General features: G+C 35.9%; 1 protein-coding gene across 1 annotated transcript in view; it reads left to right on the top strand.

The window, feature by feature from the left end:
• Positions 1-4,862: 4,862 nt before the first annotated feature.
• LOC135694420 (echinoderm microtubule-associated protein-like 6) overlaps positions 4,863-20,511 on the top strand; it is a 28,381-nt gene continuing 12,732 nt past the window's right edge. The window contains exons 1-20 of the mRNA XM_065213165.2: positions 4,863-5,147; positions 7,278-7,437; positions 8,788-8,886; positions 9,632-9,740; positions 10,063-10,208; positions 10,373-10,508; positions 10,804-10,919; positions 11,570-11,655; positions 12,202-12,339; positions 12,802-13,058; positions 13,541-13,753; positions 14,153-14,406; positions 15,675-15,832; positions 16,648-16,834; positions 17,638-17,743; positions 18,100-18,193; positions 18,370-18,673; positions 19,084-19,272; positions 19,827-19,871; positions 20,191-20,389. Coding sequence (XP_065069237.2) covers positions 4,951-5,147; positions 7,278-7,437; positions 8,788-8,886; positions 9,632-9,740; positions 10,063-10,208; positions 10,373-10,508; positions 10,804-10,919; positions 11,570-11,655; positions 12,202-12,339; positions 12,802-13,058; positions 13,541-13,753; positions 14,153-14,406; positions 15,675-15,832; positions 16,648-16,834; positions 17,638-17,743; positions 18,100-18,193; positions 18,370-18,673; positions 19,084-19,272; positions 19,827-19,871; positions 20,191-20,389 — 3,193 coding nt within the window. The 5' untranslated portion in view covers positions 4,863-4,950. The remainder of the gene's footprint in view (positions 5,148-7,277; positions 7,438-8,787; positions 8,887-9,631; positions 9,741-10,062; positions 10,209-10,372; positions 10,509-10,803; positions 10,920-11,569; positions 11,656-12,201; positions 12,340-12,801; positions 13,059-13,540; positions 13,754-14,152; positions 14,407-15,674; positions 15,833-16,647; positions 16,835-17,637; positions 17,744-18,099; positions 18,194-18,369; positions 18,674-19,083; positions 19,273-19,826; positions 19,872-20,190; positions 20,390-20,511) is intronic.

Raw genomic sequence — 20,511 nt, 5'->3', positions numbered from 1 at the left:
CACAATATCAAAGACAAGTACAGCTAAATGCTCATATTTCACATGAATGCAGTTCTGTCATAATGTTAGACAGCATAACTCATTGAATATCACTTTTGTCTAATTTATATTTTTTTTCTTTAATAATGCTCATTGCACATGGCATGTTCCTTAAACCTTAGTGACCATGGATAAGATTATCGTCATAAATATAGGATGCAAGACATTGCCAAGCCCAGGAATATACAATGAACTACTGTTCAGCCTACAGGGAAGTACTCTATGACTGCGACCGTATTATAAGGGCACTGACAAAGCCATGCGCGCATTATGTTTTATAAGAAGCCGTCCCCAAGAACCAAGAACTAGTTGACCAACAAAAACTAGTTGATCAAGAACTAGTTGACCTGGGTAACAGCGACTTTGCCGAAGTCTATTTTTGTTAAATCCTTAAGGTATTCGTACTACTGCGAGGGCAAATCTAAACTGCGAAGGAGATTATAGATAGCGAAGGAAAATATAAGAAACACCTGTACCGTAATGCCTCGAATAAGCGCCCAGGCGCTTATCTAATTTTTGAGGCTCCAGGGTGAGCACTTATTCGAGAGGAGCGCTTATTTAAAAAGTAAATTTGGGTTTAAATTGTGTTTTTCATGAATCTTTTTTATTGAATTGCCTTCCAATAATGTTTTCGTTGAAAATTCGAGCAAGCGCCCGTTTCTGAAGGTTGAAGGATGGGCGCTTATTCGAGGGATGGACGCTTATTCGAGGGGGGCGCTTATTCAATTACTTCAAATCTAGGATGGACGCTTATTCAAGGGGGACTATTATTTGAGGGGGGCGTTTGTTCGAGGCCTTCATTTGGGAGGGGGGCTCATGCTTACGATTTTCCGACAGGATAACATGTCGGATCATGACTAATTTTAAGGAAACTTTATCACTGCACATTTAAGGAAACTTTATCACTGCAAAACAGTTAGATTTAAATAGAGTCGCACCTCGTACGTAGAAGTGCCGAAATTCAAGACTCTACCTTCTCTGAATTTTTTTGGTAAAATTTGAGAACATCTTTAATACTTCTTTTAGCGAGCAGGGATCATTCACCTGGAGGCATGCATAACTCAACACATGGTATTTAACATTGGGTTGCTTTAAGATATATTCTCAAATAGCGGGTTCAGTGTACAATAGAACATGGAATTAACCTTCCAGATTGTGGTTACCAGCATCAGCATATTTTAGTGAATCGTTGCCATCAAATGGATTTATTAGAAAGAAATTTATGCGGAAATAAAGCATCATATTTCAATTACTTAATCAATTTTCAATGTTTCTGTTCCATTTATGGAAAAGCTAAGCCTTTTGTCGTTGCTTTCATTTTCTTAAATTCAAGGAAACTTTCTGTCTGAGGAAACACCACAGAAGCAACTAACACCAGTAACCTCCTTTCGTACATTACATGAGAAACAGCACGATATTTTGTTTCAAAGGGACACTGAGAGTAACCCCAATTACCTCATCTCATACATTCCAGAGAGCTTGAATAAGTGAATTTACGGTCACCAAGGCGCAACGTAGGCACTATTGAAAATATGACAACCAGACAGCTTAGGCTGCGTTTACGCGTGAAATTTCGGTACGGCTAGCAGTTCTCTTTGGAACGGTTCCGACGGGCCCTGTGTAAAGCTGCCTTAGTTCTCTTTCTGAATTTGCTCTGTCCGCGAATATCCAATATTCAGCATTATGAAGATATCAATTTCCACAAGATATTTAAAAAGATAAATGACGGTGCTAGGTGCTAGTCCTTATTACTACTAAATGATTCATGTAGCGTTATCTGGAAAGTTCATTTCTTAATCTTGACGTCCCAGTCAAAATGACATCTTGGTAAATCATCTAAAGATAAAAGACAGGGCTTTTTAACATACTAACTTTTTAACATAGAATGCCCTTCTTTTCTACAGAGCAAAGTAAACATTCTTAGGCAAACGGAGTTATGTATACAGTTTACCATTCTATTAGCTATTGTACTAAATTTTCGCTTAAATATGCCCTTAGCCTAGATTTCGTTACTATGCCTTTACTATTTAAGAGATATGATATACAGAAGATATAAAGAGACTACAATATTGGATATCAATCAAAGAAACTGAAGCATTTTCTAAGTTATGCGTTGCACTTTATGAGTAACAGCTTTTCAAAAATGATTGCTAACAATAAACCATTGTAAAGTCTTTTGAATGCGTGCTTGGCTTAGGATTTGAATCGAGAAACCCGATCCAGAATAAATTGGTGTGACAGAGATTTTCTATGGTCTAAACCTGGATCACAAGTTCATTTGTTAACGGAAATACTTCCAAAAAGAGGTTACAGAAAGAGGGCATTTCAGCTGATTAGTGCATGGAAACCGCTAAGAAGCAAATGTTTGAGAATGCGAAAAACACAATAGTCGGTAGATTTATTCTTTTAAAGTGCCGTCAAGAAATTTTCAAAGCCCAGTTTTATCTTTGATCCTGTCCTGCCAAAAAAGAGCAGAATACTAATGATAATAATGTAAACCAATGATTTGTGATAGAGGGATATTCAAATGAGGGCAAAGCATAATATCCTGTTTTGCGTAGAGGACACTTTTGAGAGGTATCTGCTTTCTAGACGTAATGTTAAATTCTATCAAAAACTGTTAAGATCAGCCCAGTTTGAAACTTTAGGTTTGTTTTAATGAGAAGCACTTTATTCCAGATAATTTTTACAAACGGATTTTACAAAATGATTGCTGAATTTTTTCTTGTTTGTTGAGGTAGTTCTTCGATTTCAAAAAATTTGATCATAATAGAACTTAGAATTGATACAGCAATAGAATATCATGATAAAACAAAGCGTGAAAATATTGCCTCGGACTTCCATACAGACAAATTCTACTTTAGATACAGTTTCTGGCCTTTAGTAGAAAAATGAGCATTTTTCAGAATACCACATTTCTAGCATTTTTTTAAGAAAAGGGGAGGGGTTCCATGGGAGGCTACAGCCTCCCAGTAATTGTCAAGCCGTGCTATATTTCCTTTATAACAGTGCAATGAATGTGAAGCAATAAAATGAAAAGCTCCCCTCGCAATATGAATTTCGTTCGGACATCGGACGGTACTGTTTTCTTGCCTCTAACCATGTTGGCAGTCTTCACAATGTTAACATTTTTGCCCCTTCACTTTTAAATGCGTTTCGCTGTATTACACAGTTTGGTAAGCAGTTATATTTTCCTGCTCTCAAACTCTCGTTCCGGAAGGCCCTTATATTGAACTACGAAAAGGTGATGCAATTTCGTTGCTCATTTGTTGTAGTTGTAAGTATTTACGGTTTTTTTTACCATAAGCATTGAGTTTTAAAAGAATGATCCTTTTCGAAGAAAATTATCGAAAAACGAATAATTGAAAGGGTGGAAGATAATCTTCACCAATGAGGGTTAACCAAAAGTCAGAAATCGACAATGAGGGTAAAGCTGTTTTGTGACCTAACATAGTAATTTTACGAATGGTTTTTTGCTAAACAAACAAGATTTCCTAGCCAGGGGTGCTGGAGAGAGGATGCTGGAGAGAGGATGCTGGAGAGAGGATGCTGGAGAGGGGGTGCTGGAGAGGGGGGGCAAGGGGGCAAAGGAAGGGCAATGGGGCAAAGTGCCCTTTTCATGAAAGTACCCACGACGTCGGCCTTTTGTAAGTATTAAAGAGATTTATAAGAAATTTTAGCTGTAGTGCCTTATTCATGACGAGATTTCTCGAAACTTGTAAGCAAATTATTTTGACTGAAGGTTGACCATTTTCAAGATGCTAACAGAACATTGAAAATTGAATAGCAGCTACAAAATAGTTAATGGAAGCTGGGAACTTTTTTTGAAATGCTCTTTTACTGAAGCATTCCAGCGTCCCTGTTCCAAGCTGCATCATAGGATCATATTACGAGCTTTTAGTTACTATCGCCCCTTTCCAGCATTTTTCCATCAGATTTAGAACAGCGTCTTTCCAAAAAGTGATTTAGTTGAATTGAATGTGTGATTCTGCCGAGAACTGTGGGGACACATCCCCCGTTCCCTTTTGTAGTTCAACTTTACACTTGCATTTGATAAAGCAAAGCTAATTGAAGTTGCGGCTTTTCCGTATATTGTTACAATTAATAAAAAAGATCAAAGCAAAAGATCCTCACCTCCGAAAAAATTCTTCTTTTTCGTTTTATTTATAATTCTAGTCTATATGAGCATGTATTTCGAAATCATCAAAAATTTGTTTTGCTGAGCTTTTCACAGCTCTCTGCAAAGCAGTGAACGAATACTGGTTGTACAGTGAATAAATAATTTATAATAGTATGTAGATGTTTGCATTTTTCTTTCCAATTTAGCCTAATCCTGGCTGGATGGACATGAGGTATCTAAAGAAAGGACTTTATGAAGAAACTAATTTTTGATAAAATAAATTGTTACTTTTATTTAGTATTTTTGAATTACTAATGACAAATCGCCAGCTTCAACAATGATTCAGAGAAATGTTTTTCACACTTTGCAAAATTTTCCCAGCTCTACATTTACCGCTCACCTGTTATAAATTATTAAATGGACGTGTAAATCCTTCGATGAATTTTCACATTCAATTTTTCTAAGATTTTAAGCCTATAACTGCTGGCTAGAGGCTTTAATGACCAGATACAATTCTTTCCTGTTCCATTTCAGTCTTTTTCGAGCAAAATAAGATGCAAATCTTCTAAACATATTACTTTATTGCTATTCCGTAACAATATCTCATTTTTAACACCTGTATCTTCAAGGATATTGAAAAATGGGCGTTTCCCTTGTTAAAAATGCATTGTTTGTTGGTAACATGGTAGCGAGGCAGGTTACACTCGCCTTTTTCAAGGAGGCTGTTTGAAAGCGGGAAGGAAGAGGTTGCAGACCGTCCTGAATGCTCTGACTAAAATCTTGATTTGGTCATGGTCGATAAGACAGCTCCTGCGTGCCAGCTTCGCCTTGAATGGGTTTATGGCTATCGTGGCCACCAATGCCGCAACAATCTCTTTTACACCCAAAGTAACGATGTGGTGTACTTTGTTGCTGGTGTTGGCGTTGTCTACAGTCCGAAAGAAAGGAGACAGAGATTTTTCTTGGGTCATACAGACGACATTATCAGGTACCAAACTAAAAATATTTTTTGGCAATAAGTTTATTCATTTAATGTCTATTGAAGCAAAATATTTGTTTCACTTTCAAACCCAATGTGCTAGTTTATAAATGTTACGAAATTATAGTTTCACTCTGGATGACTTATGCTGCGACCAAAAGTTTACAAAACCCAAGAGGATATCAGAGACATCTTTTTTCAATTGTGGGAGAAGAATGACCGGTTTCATCAGTATGGTGTATTGATTAAAACAAAATTTTACCCAAAACCGCCAAGAGGTGTGAGGGTGGCTGGCATACTGAAAATAGTGGAATCATTTGGTGGTAATGTCTTTTCAGCCTTGTAGAACCACATATGTAATAAGGAAAGTACAGTAGATACCATTAAATACATGTAGCTTTTCAAGTGTGAACAACTAATATTTTCTTGAGTTACAAAGAAAAACATGATTAGGAGAAAAGTTTATTATGTATAAATTGAATCAGTATGATATTTTGTCGTGCTAAAAAGGCTTAGGATTGGCTGATCAGTTGTACTATTTATAAGCAAGTATCATTTTCCATGATTCTGTGATGCCACACCCATGGATTTCTTATGCAAAGCCCTATGTGCAATATTTCTTTGGCAGTTAATTTGATCAAGTTTGATGACTTTATCCTTGTTTCCAGCCCTGTTGCCAGTGTGGAATCCATGTAGCTTGTAACCATGAATCCATGTAACAGTTGTCTATTGTTTATTGCTGTATGTCCAGCGCAAGCTTCACATGGATTCCACCCTGGCTTTGCTGTAGTTCTTTGCATTGAAATAGGGTGTCAAAATCCTCTTTGTCAAAATTCTCAAAGTGTAAACAAGAAGGAGTAAAAATTTGAACCAACATACTATATTTCCATCAGATGCAGTTTTACTTAAAGGATTTTTTCAATAGATTTCTCCACCATTTCTATGTAACTGATGATTAGAAATGACAAACTTAAACCAAGAAATTGTCTTATCTGATTAAAACACCTGATGAAGTTGGTGTGGCAGATGTGACAGGGCTAAGCATAATTATGTTGCACAGATGTTTTAGCTTACTCTACCTTATCAGCCAAAACTATTATTAAAGGCATCTGTTTCTAAGCTAGACTTGTGCTTATTTAATTTGTTCAAGTTTTTATTACAAATAGAAAATTATTACAGAATAGCCTTTGATATTCAACTTCTGCTCGAGAGTCTTCAAATAGCATTGCAGAAACATTAGACAAGCAAAAAATGTTTACATCATATTTCTGCTCATCCAACATAATTGTGATTTCAAGTGAAATTTCTTCTTGCTCCTAATGTTTTGACCTTCATCTAGCAACTGTTTTGTCTTTATGTGGCCAAGACATTGTTTATAGGTTTTGTGAACCATTTTCTTGAATTTTCATTTGGCCTCTACTAGATGTGCATCAATTAAAGTTATCATGGTCGAAGGCCATTTGCCTAATTCTAATAAGAGAATAAACATTTTCTTGCTTCTAATGTTTTGGCCTTCATCCAGCAACTGTTTTGTCTTTGTGTGGCCAAGATATTGTTTATAGGTTTTGTGAACCATTTTCTTGAATTTTCATTTGGCCTCTACTAGATGTGCATCAATTAAAGTTATCATGGTCCAAGGGCATTTGCCTAATTCTAATAAGAGAATTAACATTTTTGGTATAGATTTTTGTATAGAGTAATAACACCAAAAGAATGGATGGTAAATCCAGGGGAGCAATTTTTCTCTCATTGTCAATTTAGAAGAGCAATCCCAAAATAAAAATATCATGCAAGAGCAGTTCTGATCTGCCTTCCTTGATTAAAATGGGGCATATGGAACAGAAAATGTTTTTGTGTTGGCCATTGTATTTCTTGCCTTCATTTACCGAGTATGTTTTGCCCTGGCTGAATTTAGTGAATAAGTTGTTGAGAGTGATTTCTGGCAACTACTGAAATCATATCAAAAAGAATAAAAACAAATTAACATTTGCAATGTCTTAATTATTGCTGTTTAACAGTTGAGCTTCTTCAAGAAGTACAAAGCTTTTTCCAGGAAGTCTAAAGCTTTTTCCAGGAAGTCTGATATGTCTGCTTGTATGTTGTATAAACCTTAATAAAATCATTTCATCATCTTTTTAGCTTAGCTTTGCATCCAGAAGGGACTCTTGTTGCAACTGGGCAGGTTGGAAAAGATCCATATATTTGTGTTTGGGATTCAGTTACTTGTGAAACTGTTTCTATCCTGAAAGATGCTCACCAGAGAGGAATATCTTGTCTTACTTTTAATTCAGTTGGCACGGTAAATTGTTCTTGCCTTTTGTGATGAATAGCTAAAGTGAATTTCATATTTAATGTTTAGTCTTTGTAGGTTTTGATGATTTGTAGATATGTAAATCATTTATGATTGGTGATATTACTATAGCAGGTACAGTAAATCCCTCCAAAGAATAACCTGCTTTTCAAGAATTATGAATTTTTTGACCTTTTTTTAAAGGGGTATACCATATTTTTTCTAATAAATGTCACATCTCAAATTAACATCATCCCCCCAACGCCTATCTCTCTCTCTCTCATGAACGCCACCCACTAATAAGCAACATTTCAGAAATGGCACAAGTTCATTTTTATGTGACATAAAATGACGATATATGCTAAAACTGTTAGACTCATTTTTATGCAAAACTTGGGCAAATAATGCAGTCGAAAAATGTGTCTTTTTTGTTAGTTTATATTTGAAGCCAAAGATTGGCATTTTTGAATTGCCTTATCATTTGTAATTTTTGTAATTTTTTTATTATAGTATATATATGAAAAGCCTGTTGTTTGGATTTTAGTAGTTGTTAGTTGGTTATTCAGTTGTCAGTCAATCTACTAACAAGTTGTGTTGAAGTTTCTCTGGAGCTGCATATATAATTTCTTAGAAAAGCTTCATAATTGAAGTGTTATGTTATGTAATTAAAACAATCTAACCAATATTATTTGATTTCCTTTTATGGATGCCACATCAAAATATTTCAAAATTTAATTAGAGGACATATGGTTTGAAGATTACAGGATTAGAGCTTTTGACATTAGGCTCTTATCTTAAGGTGTATTTTGTAAATAAATTTGGTCACTAGTGCTTGATAATAGGGAATTTCTGTGCAGGCTTTGTGCAGGCAAAAACAGGTGCTTGACAAATTGAGCACCTTCAAATTTCAATGTGCTTAATTGTGCATCATTAGATATCATCAATAACAAAATTTGGTTTTTTGCATAAAGTTTTTAGACAGCATAAACAGGCTAGGTACTCGATCAATCAAGCTTCTAGAACTTTCTAAGGGCATGCGACGAGGCTTGATCAAGCTTGAGCGCCTCTCTTTGCATGGCCTGTTCCTGTGGCAATATAAAGTTCAAGAGACAATGCTCTGTTAAATAAAAACCTCCCTAAATTTGTTAGTCGCGAACAGGTTCTTAGAAACAAGGTGCTTTATCAAAGAAACACAGCCAAAGAAACAAGATTCTTCTTTCATGGATTCACTGCATGCAATGGAATTTATAGGTTGGAAAAGGTTGCTTAATGTTTTTAATGATCTTTTTTATCCCATGGTTTTGAAATGCTCTTCTTTAAAGTGAAAAATGAGTATGTTATTGAATATTCTTTCCATAGCAAGTAGCATCAATTGGTTTGGAAGATCAAGCACTTCTAACAGTCTGGGATTGGAAGAAAGGAAAAGTGGTGGCAACGACTAGGGGACATAATGACCGGGTATAGTGGATCTTTTGTGCATCTGTAATTTCTTTGCTTTAAATAACTACAATGCCTGCCAAAAGTCTTGGAACACTGACATCAATTTCCAAGGTCAAAATGAATCATCTCCCTCTCCCTTATAGAACAATGTTGGTTTACTATCAAACGGGTTAGGATTTTAGGAAGCACTTTCTTTTGCGCTTCTTTTTTGATATTTCTCTAAATCATCAACATTGTTTTAAGGGGAAGGGGGGGAGTAGCAATTTTTTTCATGAAAGGAATGAAAGATATCGAATGCAGCGTAAATTGCTAGGTGTTCCAAGTACTTTTGGCAGGCATTGTATGTCCTGACTGACATTTATCCAAGATTCTACATATCTAGCCCAATCTAGGCCATCCAGCCCCTGCCACCTTCTTTTGTTTAAGACAATTGACTTTTGTCCTCTATTTTATAAGAACACAATCCTGACCTACCTGCTAAAGTTTTTTTAGAAAAAATGTTAAAGAACCATAAAATAGGGGAGAGGTTTTTAGGATGATCTGCTATATGTCTTTTTCAAATATTTTAACTATTTAACAATGAAGTTAACTTCTCGTTAAGCAGCTGCATTTGTCTAATAAATATTGAAAGACCAGATAATATCATATGCGGTTATTTGAACTAATGTCATAGTTATTTAAGTTAATTAATGATGTATGCTATGCTCATAAATACATACTTTAGTGTATCTCAATGTAACGATGCTTTTACTGCCTCTCCAAGATATTTGATGTCCAATTCAACCCTTATCAAGATAATCAGCTAGTTACTTGTGGGGTGAAACATATCAAATTTTGGAAGCTATGTGGCAACTCATTAACATCAAAGAAAGGTTTTCTTTTTCTTTCTATATTATATGAAATTTGCTAGACTTATGTAGTACGGTATTATAACAACAGAATCAAAAGCAGCAAGATTTGTTTTTTGTTGCTATGAAAAGGGTGTCAATTTGAAAGTTTGTTGATATTCTAAACATTGAGCGTCCTTTAGCATTATGAAACTTTAGGCAGCTTACAAAGACAATATATTTTTCATGTCACATCTACATTCAGCAAGCTTGTGGTGCATTTGTTTTTAAACTATTGTTGATTAAGCCCGATTGATTGTTGGTTTACAATTATATCTATGTTGATACTTCTGTTCTGTTTCTCTAGGAATTTTCGGAAAGGTTGGCGAGCTGCAAACTATTCTTTGCACATCGTATGGACCTAATGGTGTCCTGTATTCTGGGACATTAAGTGGTGACATTTACAAATGGCAAGATAATAACTTGGTCGGAACGATCCCGAATGCACATTCGGTAGGTAATCTTCATTTGTCTATAAAGCAGCTTGCTGAGTTTTAGAAAACAGCAAGTTTTGAATAAAACCAAGCGTAATAAGAATTTGGTTTACAAGCAGTTTTGGTAGCCTGATAAATTTTTGAGGGAACTCGATAAGATCTGATGGTTCAATGTCATTGCAGGGAGGTGTTTTTACCATGCACAGCTGTCCAGATGGCTATGCAACGGGATCAAAAGACGGAACTGTCATTCTTTGGGATACAGAGTTTAAGCCAATCACAAAAGTAGATCTGGCCAACAATCCAATTGGATATAAAGGTAATAGCTGATAAACATTTATTGTTTATAATCTTCATCATTTATCATTTTTTGTTAAAAAATTTGGTGATATTTTTTTTCGTTTAAATGCATGCATTTTAGCTGTAAGAATTGTTCCTTTCATGACACGTGCAATGTTTGTTTTGCCGTGATTTCGTTTCATTGGCAACATCAGAAATCTCAGTGACAATATAGATTGCCGAATTGATTGCAGCCAAAAGTTCTTGATAAATTTTCTTCAAGAATAGCTTATAGAAAAGGATATGTTTTTTAACATTAATGTGCTAATTTTAAGGTCTGTCAGTAAGGAGTGTTTGCTGGGGAGGAGAGAAAATCCTTGCTGGAACAAACGGAGGGGAAATTTTTGAGATAACTGCTGCAGACAAAGACAAGCCCATTACACTTGTACAGGTATATTGAGGAATTTTTTTTTGGTCTTTGTTGTTATTCTCTACACTGTTTGCTCAATTTTCCACGCTAAAGTCATGTATATGACCCATAAATACGAGACCAAGCCATTCCTACATATTGTTATGTGTCCACTTTATTTTTATCTTCTAGCTTGACAATTTTGTGTGCACTGTCCTACATATTGTTTTTCAGTGTTTTGGTATTCATCTCAATAATGCGAAACAATTGTATGCTTTCTCCAATAATATTTGCAATGTTCCTGCATCGAATCTTTTTTGCATTCTTTTTTATGCACTCATTCTGGATATTTGTGCCTGGTAAGGAAACGCAAATGTCTCTATAAGAGAGGAAAATTGCTTAGACTCGTGGCATTTGTGGCTGGAAATTTTATACGAAAGTTGTCGTTGCAAGAAAGGTGGCGTTCTTGGATTTTAAACTAAAGAGTTTTGTGGGATTTAGGCTACCCGAAGGTGTCATTTCCTGGAAGTTTTATAGCACTGGATGCAGCACTCCTTTTCTGGTTCATATGCTGCAATCCCACCGTAGCCTATATCCATGATTAGGGTGAGCCCAGGGTGGATGAAGTCTTCATAAAAATACTTTAAATTTGTTACAATGTAGATTTTTAATGGATGTTTTTCTTCCGACAGGGTCATGCCGAAGGGGAATTGTGGGCTTTGGCTTGTCATCCCCGTAAACAGCTGTTTGTTACTGGTAGCGATGACAAATCTGTTCGGTAGGTTTCTGGGAAGCTTTCTTCTTGAATACATATGGCTTCCAATTCTGCCGTCCATTCCTAATGTCCTGAGAAATTTTATCTTATCTTATTTGTTTCTGGGCTTTGTGCAAGATTTGTCACTAGGTAGATTTGTATCGCGATAGGGTAATGTTCCCTAGCAGAGCGCCTTGTACTTAATTGTTTTGATCAAGCTTGATTATGAAACATCTCAAGGTTAAATTGGAAACACTTCAAGTCAGTGAGAATTAAAGGGTGGATGCTTGATAATTGTCTGTTATAAAATGAGCCAAAATGTTTATGACAGAGATGGAAACATAACATTGTTGTTTGCTGCGAGCTTTGCTAAGAGATTAAGTATATAATGATACAGATAAATTGATTTTCCATTGACTGTCTTTTGTTTATGAGTTTCTTCTATTGGCTGCGGCTAAACTAAAGCTAATGAATCAAATCTTAATTACATCTCGTTGTAGTCTACCTACTTTCTAAGTGTAAACTGGTTTTACTTTTAATTGAGTTTGCATTCTTGCTTGCTCTTTTTAGTTTATGGGACATGGCTAGTAGAAGCTTGATCGCTCGTGGGCAGTTTGATTTGAATATTCGGTCAGCGGCTATCAGCCCTGATGGAAGTCAAATTGCCATTGGACACGGGGATGGATCCTTCAGGGTATTAAAGGGAAGGTACAGGAATCATCTGTTCTACGTACACCATTCTTTTTTTAAATACTGATGAATAAATTCATACTAAAACATCTTGAATAATTTAAAGATTCAGCTATTGATCTGCGTTTATAATGTATGTATGTATGCAAGCTGTTTTGGAAAGGGGTTTTTAATACAATTATTATGGTAAGAAGACACCTCCAACAAAGGGGGAGTTAGCTACTTGCTATCGCTTGTACCCTTCTTATTTCCAACACAACCAACACTTGAAATTTTAAAAATACTTTTAATAAACTAATAAAACTGTACAAGTATAGCCGTGACGCACAATCGAAAAGTTAGTAAACAGTAAAACAGTAAGGCCTTTTTTCTTCCGTACGTCTTCGACTGTCTGGTTCTTATTCAATGGTAATTTATATAAAGAGATTAAGATTTTTTAAATTAGATTAGACAAGAATAAAACTTGATGTCTCTTTGCAGAGATTTAACAGAATTGTATCACATCAAAGACAGAAAGGAGGTGCTTCATGAAATGAAATATTCCCCAGATGGTTCGCTTTTGGCTGTTGGCTCAAATGATAACTTTGTTGACATTTATGCCGTAAACGAACGGTACAAAAGAGTTGGCAACTGTAAAGGAAGCTCTAGTTACATCACTCATTTAGATTTCTCAGATGACAGCAAATACATTCAAACAAATTCAGGGGCAGCCGAACGACTGTTTTACCGAATGCCTGGTATATTTATTGATTGCCAATTTTAAGACTAAACTAAAGGCATTCATTTTATTAATCGTTTTGAAAAAAGTCATTTAATGTTACGCAGGAAACTAACTTATACTTAACTGCCCTGCAAGCAACGTCGGCACTATTTCTTTGCATACCGATCAAAAGTCAATTTGCACTTCTGCATTTTGCTCAATATCTTCAGACTGGTGCCTCTGACACAGAATATCTAATTTCGAAAAAAATGTAGCCCTGTAGTTTTGTTTTGGTTTATGCAATTTCATTTAACGAAATTCATACTGGGGGGGGGGGGGGCTGCCTATAGTATTGCTTCCTATTCACTTCATCATTATAAAGGAAATATACTACAGTTTGACAATTAATGGGGTGCTTAATGCCCCCAGCCCACCGCCCCGCTTCTGACGGCCTTGCGTTAAATAGTGCTTTTCGTTTAATGAGCAGAAATTTAGTAATAAGTGCATCTGTTTCTTTAGTGGGTAAAAGGGTGACGAAAAAGGAGGAGCTTGATTCGATTCACTGGTCAACTTGGACATGCGTTCTAGGCGATGAGGTGAATGGAATTTGGGAGAAATTTACTGACACAACAGATGTGAATGCTGCGGAGGCTAATTTTCAAAACGGGGTTATAGTTACAGGAGATGATTTTGGACAAGTTAAGCTGGTACGATTTCCTTGCATCAAGAAAGGTACTTTGATTTAGACATATTTTTTGCAACACCTAAGCTTTTTATAACCTCAATACAATGTATGTGAACAGATGGCGGGAGATTTTTGGAAAGTCCAAGCTTAAAGTTTCGCTGAAAAATACTTCTGTTAGTTGACAAGGTTTAGCTTTAGTCTTAAATGTACTAAGTGTTTTACCTATAAGAGAATCTGGAACTTCCTTTCGAAGTTTTATGAGGAAACAATAGTTCTTTGAAAGTCATAGTATAGGCCTAATAAGAATTTTTTTTAGGGAAGGTGCAAGTAGCACCTTTGAATGTTGTCCTACAAGGAGCGTTATTGTGCTTCATAGGCCCCATAGATAATTCTGCAAGGTTGAATATATATATAAGAGTATCGCATGTGAAAATATTTTGTTACAGGAGGAAAATTTCGAAAGTATGTTGGACATTCTGCTCACGTAACGAACGTTCGGTTCTCGTGTGATGGTACATACGTGATCAGCACAGGTGGTGCAGATCATGCCGTTTTCCAGTGGAGATTCATACCCGAGGGTGGCATTGATTCTGCTGCAAGTGATGTGGCAAGCACAGTCGCTGATCTTGGCGATTCATACGATGAAGCAAGCGATTCTGATTTGTCTGATGTGGACCCTGTTGACAGTGATATTGAGCAGGTCAGATGTGCTATTTGCTGTACTCGAAATTGTTTGTAGCCATTTAATCTTGTAGAGTTTTTTTGTTCATAACAAATTGTAAGAGTCAGTAAAATTTAGAAGTAGTGTTCATTTGCTTTGTAGAATTTAGATCTTTTTAAGCAATATCCTTGGCAGATGTTGTTTAGATTTTTCACCCATTCCCCTGTTCAATGTGGATATTTCTGCTATTAAATAGACATATAGATTGATTCGATTCAGATGGGTTAAAGTTGGTTAAGACTTTGAATGAGTTAAGACTTTGTGTATAAGCGTTTGTGTATAAGCGTTTGTGTATAAGCGTTTTTCTCAACAGTTATGTTTAGATTGTAGGTACCGGTTTTCTTAAGATTCTATTTTGCTGATTTCAAAGATCGCAGCTGGTATTATAATCCAAAATATATCGAGACCTATCATTCGTGTAAACTATAAAATTTTCATTAAATGAAGCAACTATGTTAGGTAAACTTTGATTGATTGTTTTTAGCGTATAGTTTTAGCGGCAGACAAAGAACGCCTACAACTATTTACATTTTAAATGTCGAATAAAAAGAGAACCGACTTCGCTGGGTACCTGTAAATTATTTAAACAAGATCGAGTGTATTGCGGCAGTGTGTTATTTCCGGTAATGTTTGAAAACAAATAACAGGCGCAAATTCAGAGACTTATTTTAAAAGGATTTTTCCGAAATAAAATATAATATGGGTCGAAAAGATAATATAGAAACAAGGATTGTATTATAATCTATATTTTAGATATTTTGGAAACAAGCATTGTATTATAATCTTGTCTAAAATTATAATTTTACAAGAGAAGTGAGACACGAAAATGATTTTTTTATACAGCGAAGAAGCAAAATGGTCTTTTATAATATTTTTTGAGCAAAGCCCTTCTTAAAGCTGTTTATTTACAGCAATCTTTCGAAAGTAGCCGAGAATTGTGGCAACTTGGGTCTTGAAAAATGTTATTTAGATCAGTATTTGTGTGGATTTTTGTGTCCTTTTTAAATGTGTCTATTAGCCTTTTGAGTTTTTGAAAAAATTATTAAGGGAGCATGTTGATATGTAATTCTATATGTGTATATTAGCTTCAATAACACATGTCTAAAGGCCATGTTCGAACACTGATGTGGGTGTGCAAATAGTTTCAGGTGTGTCACGATTTTTCATGTGACTATTGTCCATCTGAAGGGTAGCTTGTCAGTATAGCCAAACGTAAAAATTTTAACTTTTTTCACTTTGCATTCTAGGAATTAACCAAAGACTATGGCAGAACAATTTACAAAGAAGACCTTCCAAAGATCCAACGAAAGCTGAAGGATGCTGAGAAAAGTGACACGAAAGTTTCCGCCAAAAAGGCACGTGGGAAGTCACCTTCGAAGGGTGTCCAACTTAGCTTTGTGCATGGGTAAATATATAGCATGTGTGTTATAATGTTTCCTATTGATAAATATGAGAATAATCTATGATATAATTAGTCTAACTTTTTAAGCGTTCTAAAATTACGATCGCAGTAGTCTGTGAAACTCGATATTTTAATTACATTGTATTCAGTTTGATACCTCTTGGTTAAAGTGTGCCTTAGTTATTTGCTCATTTGAGGAATTGGGGTCTCAGTGCCGTGGGAATGATATTATACGCTTGAAATCAAGGCTTTTATTTGTGCAATGATATTGCTTTTGTTGATAAACCCATTGTGACAAGTAGGAAAGGTGAAGCCCATTGATATAGTGAAAGTCATAAGCGCGGGAAAATGGGACACAACTGCCCCACATCGTTAGCATGCAACATTTTCAATCCATCTGAGAGCGTGCTGAATTTTTGTTTATAGACAGTCCATAAATTCAGGTGCAATATATTAAAGCAAAAATTATGATATAAAGCGCTGAAATGCAACTTAACTATAAAGCACGTATTGAAACCTGCACTATCTCTTTAGTCAGAATACCAATTTTCATAGTTATAGCCTAAGCAGATATAATTCTATGTTTATATTTAGAGGGTCATATGAGGGTTGGGCACACCCTTTTCTTCAAATTTCACAGGAAACGCCCAAAATTCAAAACAGCTATAACTTTTGAAGGAATTTAAATATCGAAGCGTAATTTGAATTTCTGTTAAAATGAATGCATTCGGAAAACATCATGGTTAAAGAGTTAAGAATTTCTGGATGATTTGACATGGAATGACCTGTTAATTTTTCTGTATTTTTGGTTTTGTCAGGTACCGTGGCTATGATTGTCGTAACAACATTTTCTACACGCAGTCGGGTGAAATCGTATACCACATAGCTGCTGTTGGGGTTGTTTACAACAAACAAACGCATTCACAAAGGTTCTATTTGGGTCACGATGACGATATTCTGTGCCTTGCTATTCACCCAATGAAGGACATCATTGCCACTGGACAGGTAATTCAAGTCACCTGTTTCAGAAGGGGAGCGATGTCGATTTTAAAAGAGCCATCCATTATTAAAGCTTTATGATATCATAGCGAACTAAGTTAAACTAAATACAACTCATAGATAGATACAACGAAAAACATTTGTGATATAGAATTAGGCTTTAAAATGAATATATGGGAAAAGGCATCAAAAGGCAAGCACCTGTTTACAATTAAACAAGAAGTTGCCACACAGGTAAAATCCCATTTCTAGACTTAGCACCTCTAAAAGAGAAACATTTCAGTCATTTTTCAGTCATTCAGAGTTATTTTCGATAACCTCAGATCAGCTGTTGCATTCCAAAGATTCTTAGTTGTCATCTGGGATTCCTAATAGGTTATTTGATATTTTATATGATCAAGGTTTATACGATCTAGCAATTCAACTTTTACTTCAGCTGAAGACCTTACCTTAGAAGACCTTGCATTAATGTTGGGAGCTCTCAGTTTGGTAACCGCCCTTGCCCTCTGTAATGCCCTTACCGATACCGTTATGTGTTTTTACGTCAACATCCAGTCACGCTAACGTTGCTTTCAAGGTTGCTTTAAGGGAACTTGGACGATTTCTTGTAGGCACATGTTTTAGTGAACAAGGTCCAGTTCAGCTGAGTAGCTTTTAGGAAACCGTTCTGGGTTAAGAATAAAATTTATGCTAACTGTTTTCCGCTGAATTTTAGTTACCTTAGTGGCAATTTCTGTCTTGTTTTTGTCTCCAAAACTAGGCCATGAATTGAGAAGATGTTGCAAGATTTTTAATTTTATAATTTGTAGGTAGGCCGTGATGCGACTGTCCATATCTGGGATGCTGAAAAGTGCGAGGTTCTATCGATTTTAAAAGGACAGCACGAGCGTGGTGTTTGTGCTGTTGATTTTTCAGGTAATTAGATTTTTTACGCCAAATTATTAAATATATATTACCCGTAAAAAGTTTTAATTTTGTGTGTGTGATCAAAAGCATATCTACTGTTGCTGAGGTTCTGCAGTGTGCTTCAACTTTCAAATCTATGTTTAGAATTTTGCAGATTTTTATGTCACTGAAGCTACACATTTAAAGGATTCACTGGACTGTAGGGTATTATGAAACGGTATTAAGCAATATTGTGGTATGACAGGACATCTTGCATTTAAGAAAAGATACGAGTTAAGTAAGCTTCGTCTATTTTTCTTTCTCGGAACTTTGTCTTCCTATTAGCCAATATGCAAAAATGACCCAAGTCCTTTATCTTCATGCAGCCGACGGTAAAAGACTTGCGAGCGTGGGCTTGGATGACAATCACTGTGTTGTGGTATGGGACTGGCGCAAAGGCGAGAAGCTCGCGACAACCAGGTATGTAGATTTCAATTAGCTGTAGCAGCTTGTGAGGACATTGTGTTTGACTGACCTGGCATCGAAACCTTTGAAGAGTCTGCAAAAAGTCTTGACGTGACCGAAATAATTTATGTGTAGTTCGATGTATTGGTAGGTTAAAATGTTTATTAATGATATGCCTTCATTTTTTCTAGGGGACATAAAGACAAAATATTTGAAATAAGATGGGATCCAATCAACACAGATCAGTTGGTGACTGTTGGAATGAAGCATATCAAATTCTGGACTCAAACTGGAGGTGGATTTACATCTAAAAGGGGGACTTTTGGCAAAGAGGGAAAAGTGGAGACTATGCTTTGTTCATCGTTCTCAAAGACACCAGGGATGGTCTACAGTGGAGCTTCCAATGGCTCGGTTTATGTGTGGGAAAACGGAGTGTTGAAGCAGATCGTTGAAGCTCACAAAGGACCCGTATTTTCTTTGCATTGTCTTGAAAAGGTAGTTTTGGAAATCCTTTTTAATAGAGTTGCAATAGATTTTATAGACCAAATAAAGTCTATACGAGACAAATGCATTCGAAATCTGCTAATTTCTAGCAGTTTTGAAAAGATAATTTACGATGCAATTCATGGGATGCTCAATTCATTTTCGCTTTTACTTTAGACACGGGTATTTTTATAAAGTTATAGGTTAACAATTAAATGGTAGAAAATGTAGCAAAAGGAGTCATTAAGGTACCCCATGGTTTCTTTTTTCAACCTATCTCTTCGAGAAAGAGAATCGAACTGAAGATTATCCTTTGCTCTCTATATTTAACTTTATGTATATTCTGAAGCTTTTTAGTATGTATAAATTCTACACTTTACGCAAGGCGAATCCCGTTACAAGGACCTTTGTTACCATTTTAGGGTTTTGTATCAGGTGGGAAAGACGGAGTTGTTGCTTTATGGGACGAGAATTTCAGCCGTTGCCTGAAGACATACAAGATTGCCAAAGCCAATCTAGAGAAGAGCTCCGTTTTGCTGGATGATTTTCCACCTGTTAGAGCTGTAACGTTAGGCCATGGAAAGATTCTTGTTGGTACACGAAGTAGCGAGGTAAGGGAACCTTCCTTCGTTGTATTCATTTCTACAATGTGAACCCTGGGGCTTTTTCTGTCAGGCTGAGTCAGATTTATCATGCAGATTTTTAAAAAGTGACATCTATCGAGTTTTTATTCTTTGTTTGCTTTTGCCCCTAAAATACTTTGGAGAAAATGCTGTATATATTTGTGTAATTGTTCCAATCTATGTAGCCAGTAAACTGTATGTAGCTCAGTTTAGTTTTCGCGAAGAAATAGTACAAAACGTAGTAGGATGCGAAATCCTACCCAGTTATTTCGTATCTGCATCACAAAAATGTACGTTGAGTACCATCGATGAACAATTTCTGTACAGAAGGACTGACTATTCCTTTTGTGACTTTATGTGACGTTGGCTCGTTTCGCAATTTTTATTATAAGGCTACAAAACTACATGTAACTTTTTCTTTCAGGAAACAAAAGTAACAAACTTTTGTTGAGGAGAAATATCAACACAGTTTATTGTAAATTTAAGATCTTTAATCATCGAAGTGTTATTCAGCTCGTCTTCAGAATTCATTTTTCTTTTAGATAATGGAAATCGACAAAGCTGGTCCTGTTGAAATCCTTATACAGGTAGGTGTTATTTCTAACTAAGGGTTTAATTTTGTTACTCTTCGAAACTATTGGAAAGTTAGAAACATGCGAATACTGAATCAAGAGTGTATTTTCTATGGCACAGGGTATCAAAGGTTGAGTCAAAAGTATTCACAGCAAAGTCTAAGTTCTCATTGTTTACTGTAGTTTATGTAATCCCAGCTCATCGAAAAGATTTTCTTTTCGAATAGGTTTTTAAATATTAGCCTTATGGAGATACATGGAAGGAGTTGCAAGCCAGGAAACAGGCTGAAATGCTTTGGCCCATTTTTCTTCATTCAATTTCTTATTTCTGTAGGGACACGGCGAAGGAGAAGTATGGGGATTGGCACAGCATCCATCGGAGCCAATTTGTGCAACCGTTGGTGATGACTGCACTTTAAGGGTCTGGAATCTAGCGGACAACAAGATGATCAAAATCAGAAAATTTCCCATTGCTGGGAGGTGTGTCGGTTTTTCACCGAATGGCAAAGCCATAGTCGTGGGCATGAAAAATGGTGAGTAATTCTATTGGGAAGAGTGTCGTAGAATTATCCTGTTTCTGTAAACTTGATGTGCTCACCTAAAAGGAATCTGAAGGTTTTAACTGCCTTTTTCAATTGCTTGTATTGAAACGCTC

The sequence above is a fragment of the Rhopilema esculentum genome, chromosome 10 (genome assembly GCF_057945365.1).
Source record: "Rhopilema esculentum isolate cy_ngs chromosome 10, ASM5794536v1, whole genome shotgun sequence".
Lineage (NCBI taxonomy): Eukaryota > Metazoa > Cnidaria > Scyphozoa > Rhizostomeae > Rhizostomatidae > Rhopilema > Rhopilema esculentum.
This window is presented reverse-complemented; position numbering and strand designations above follow the sequence as displayed.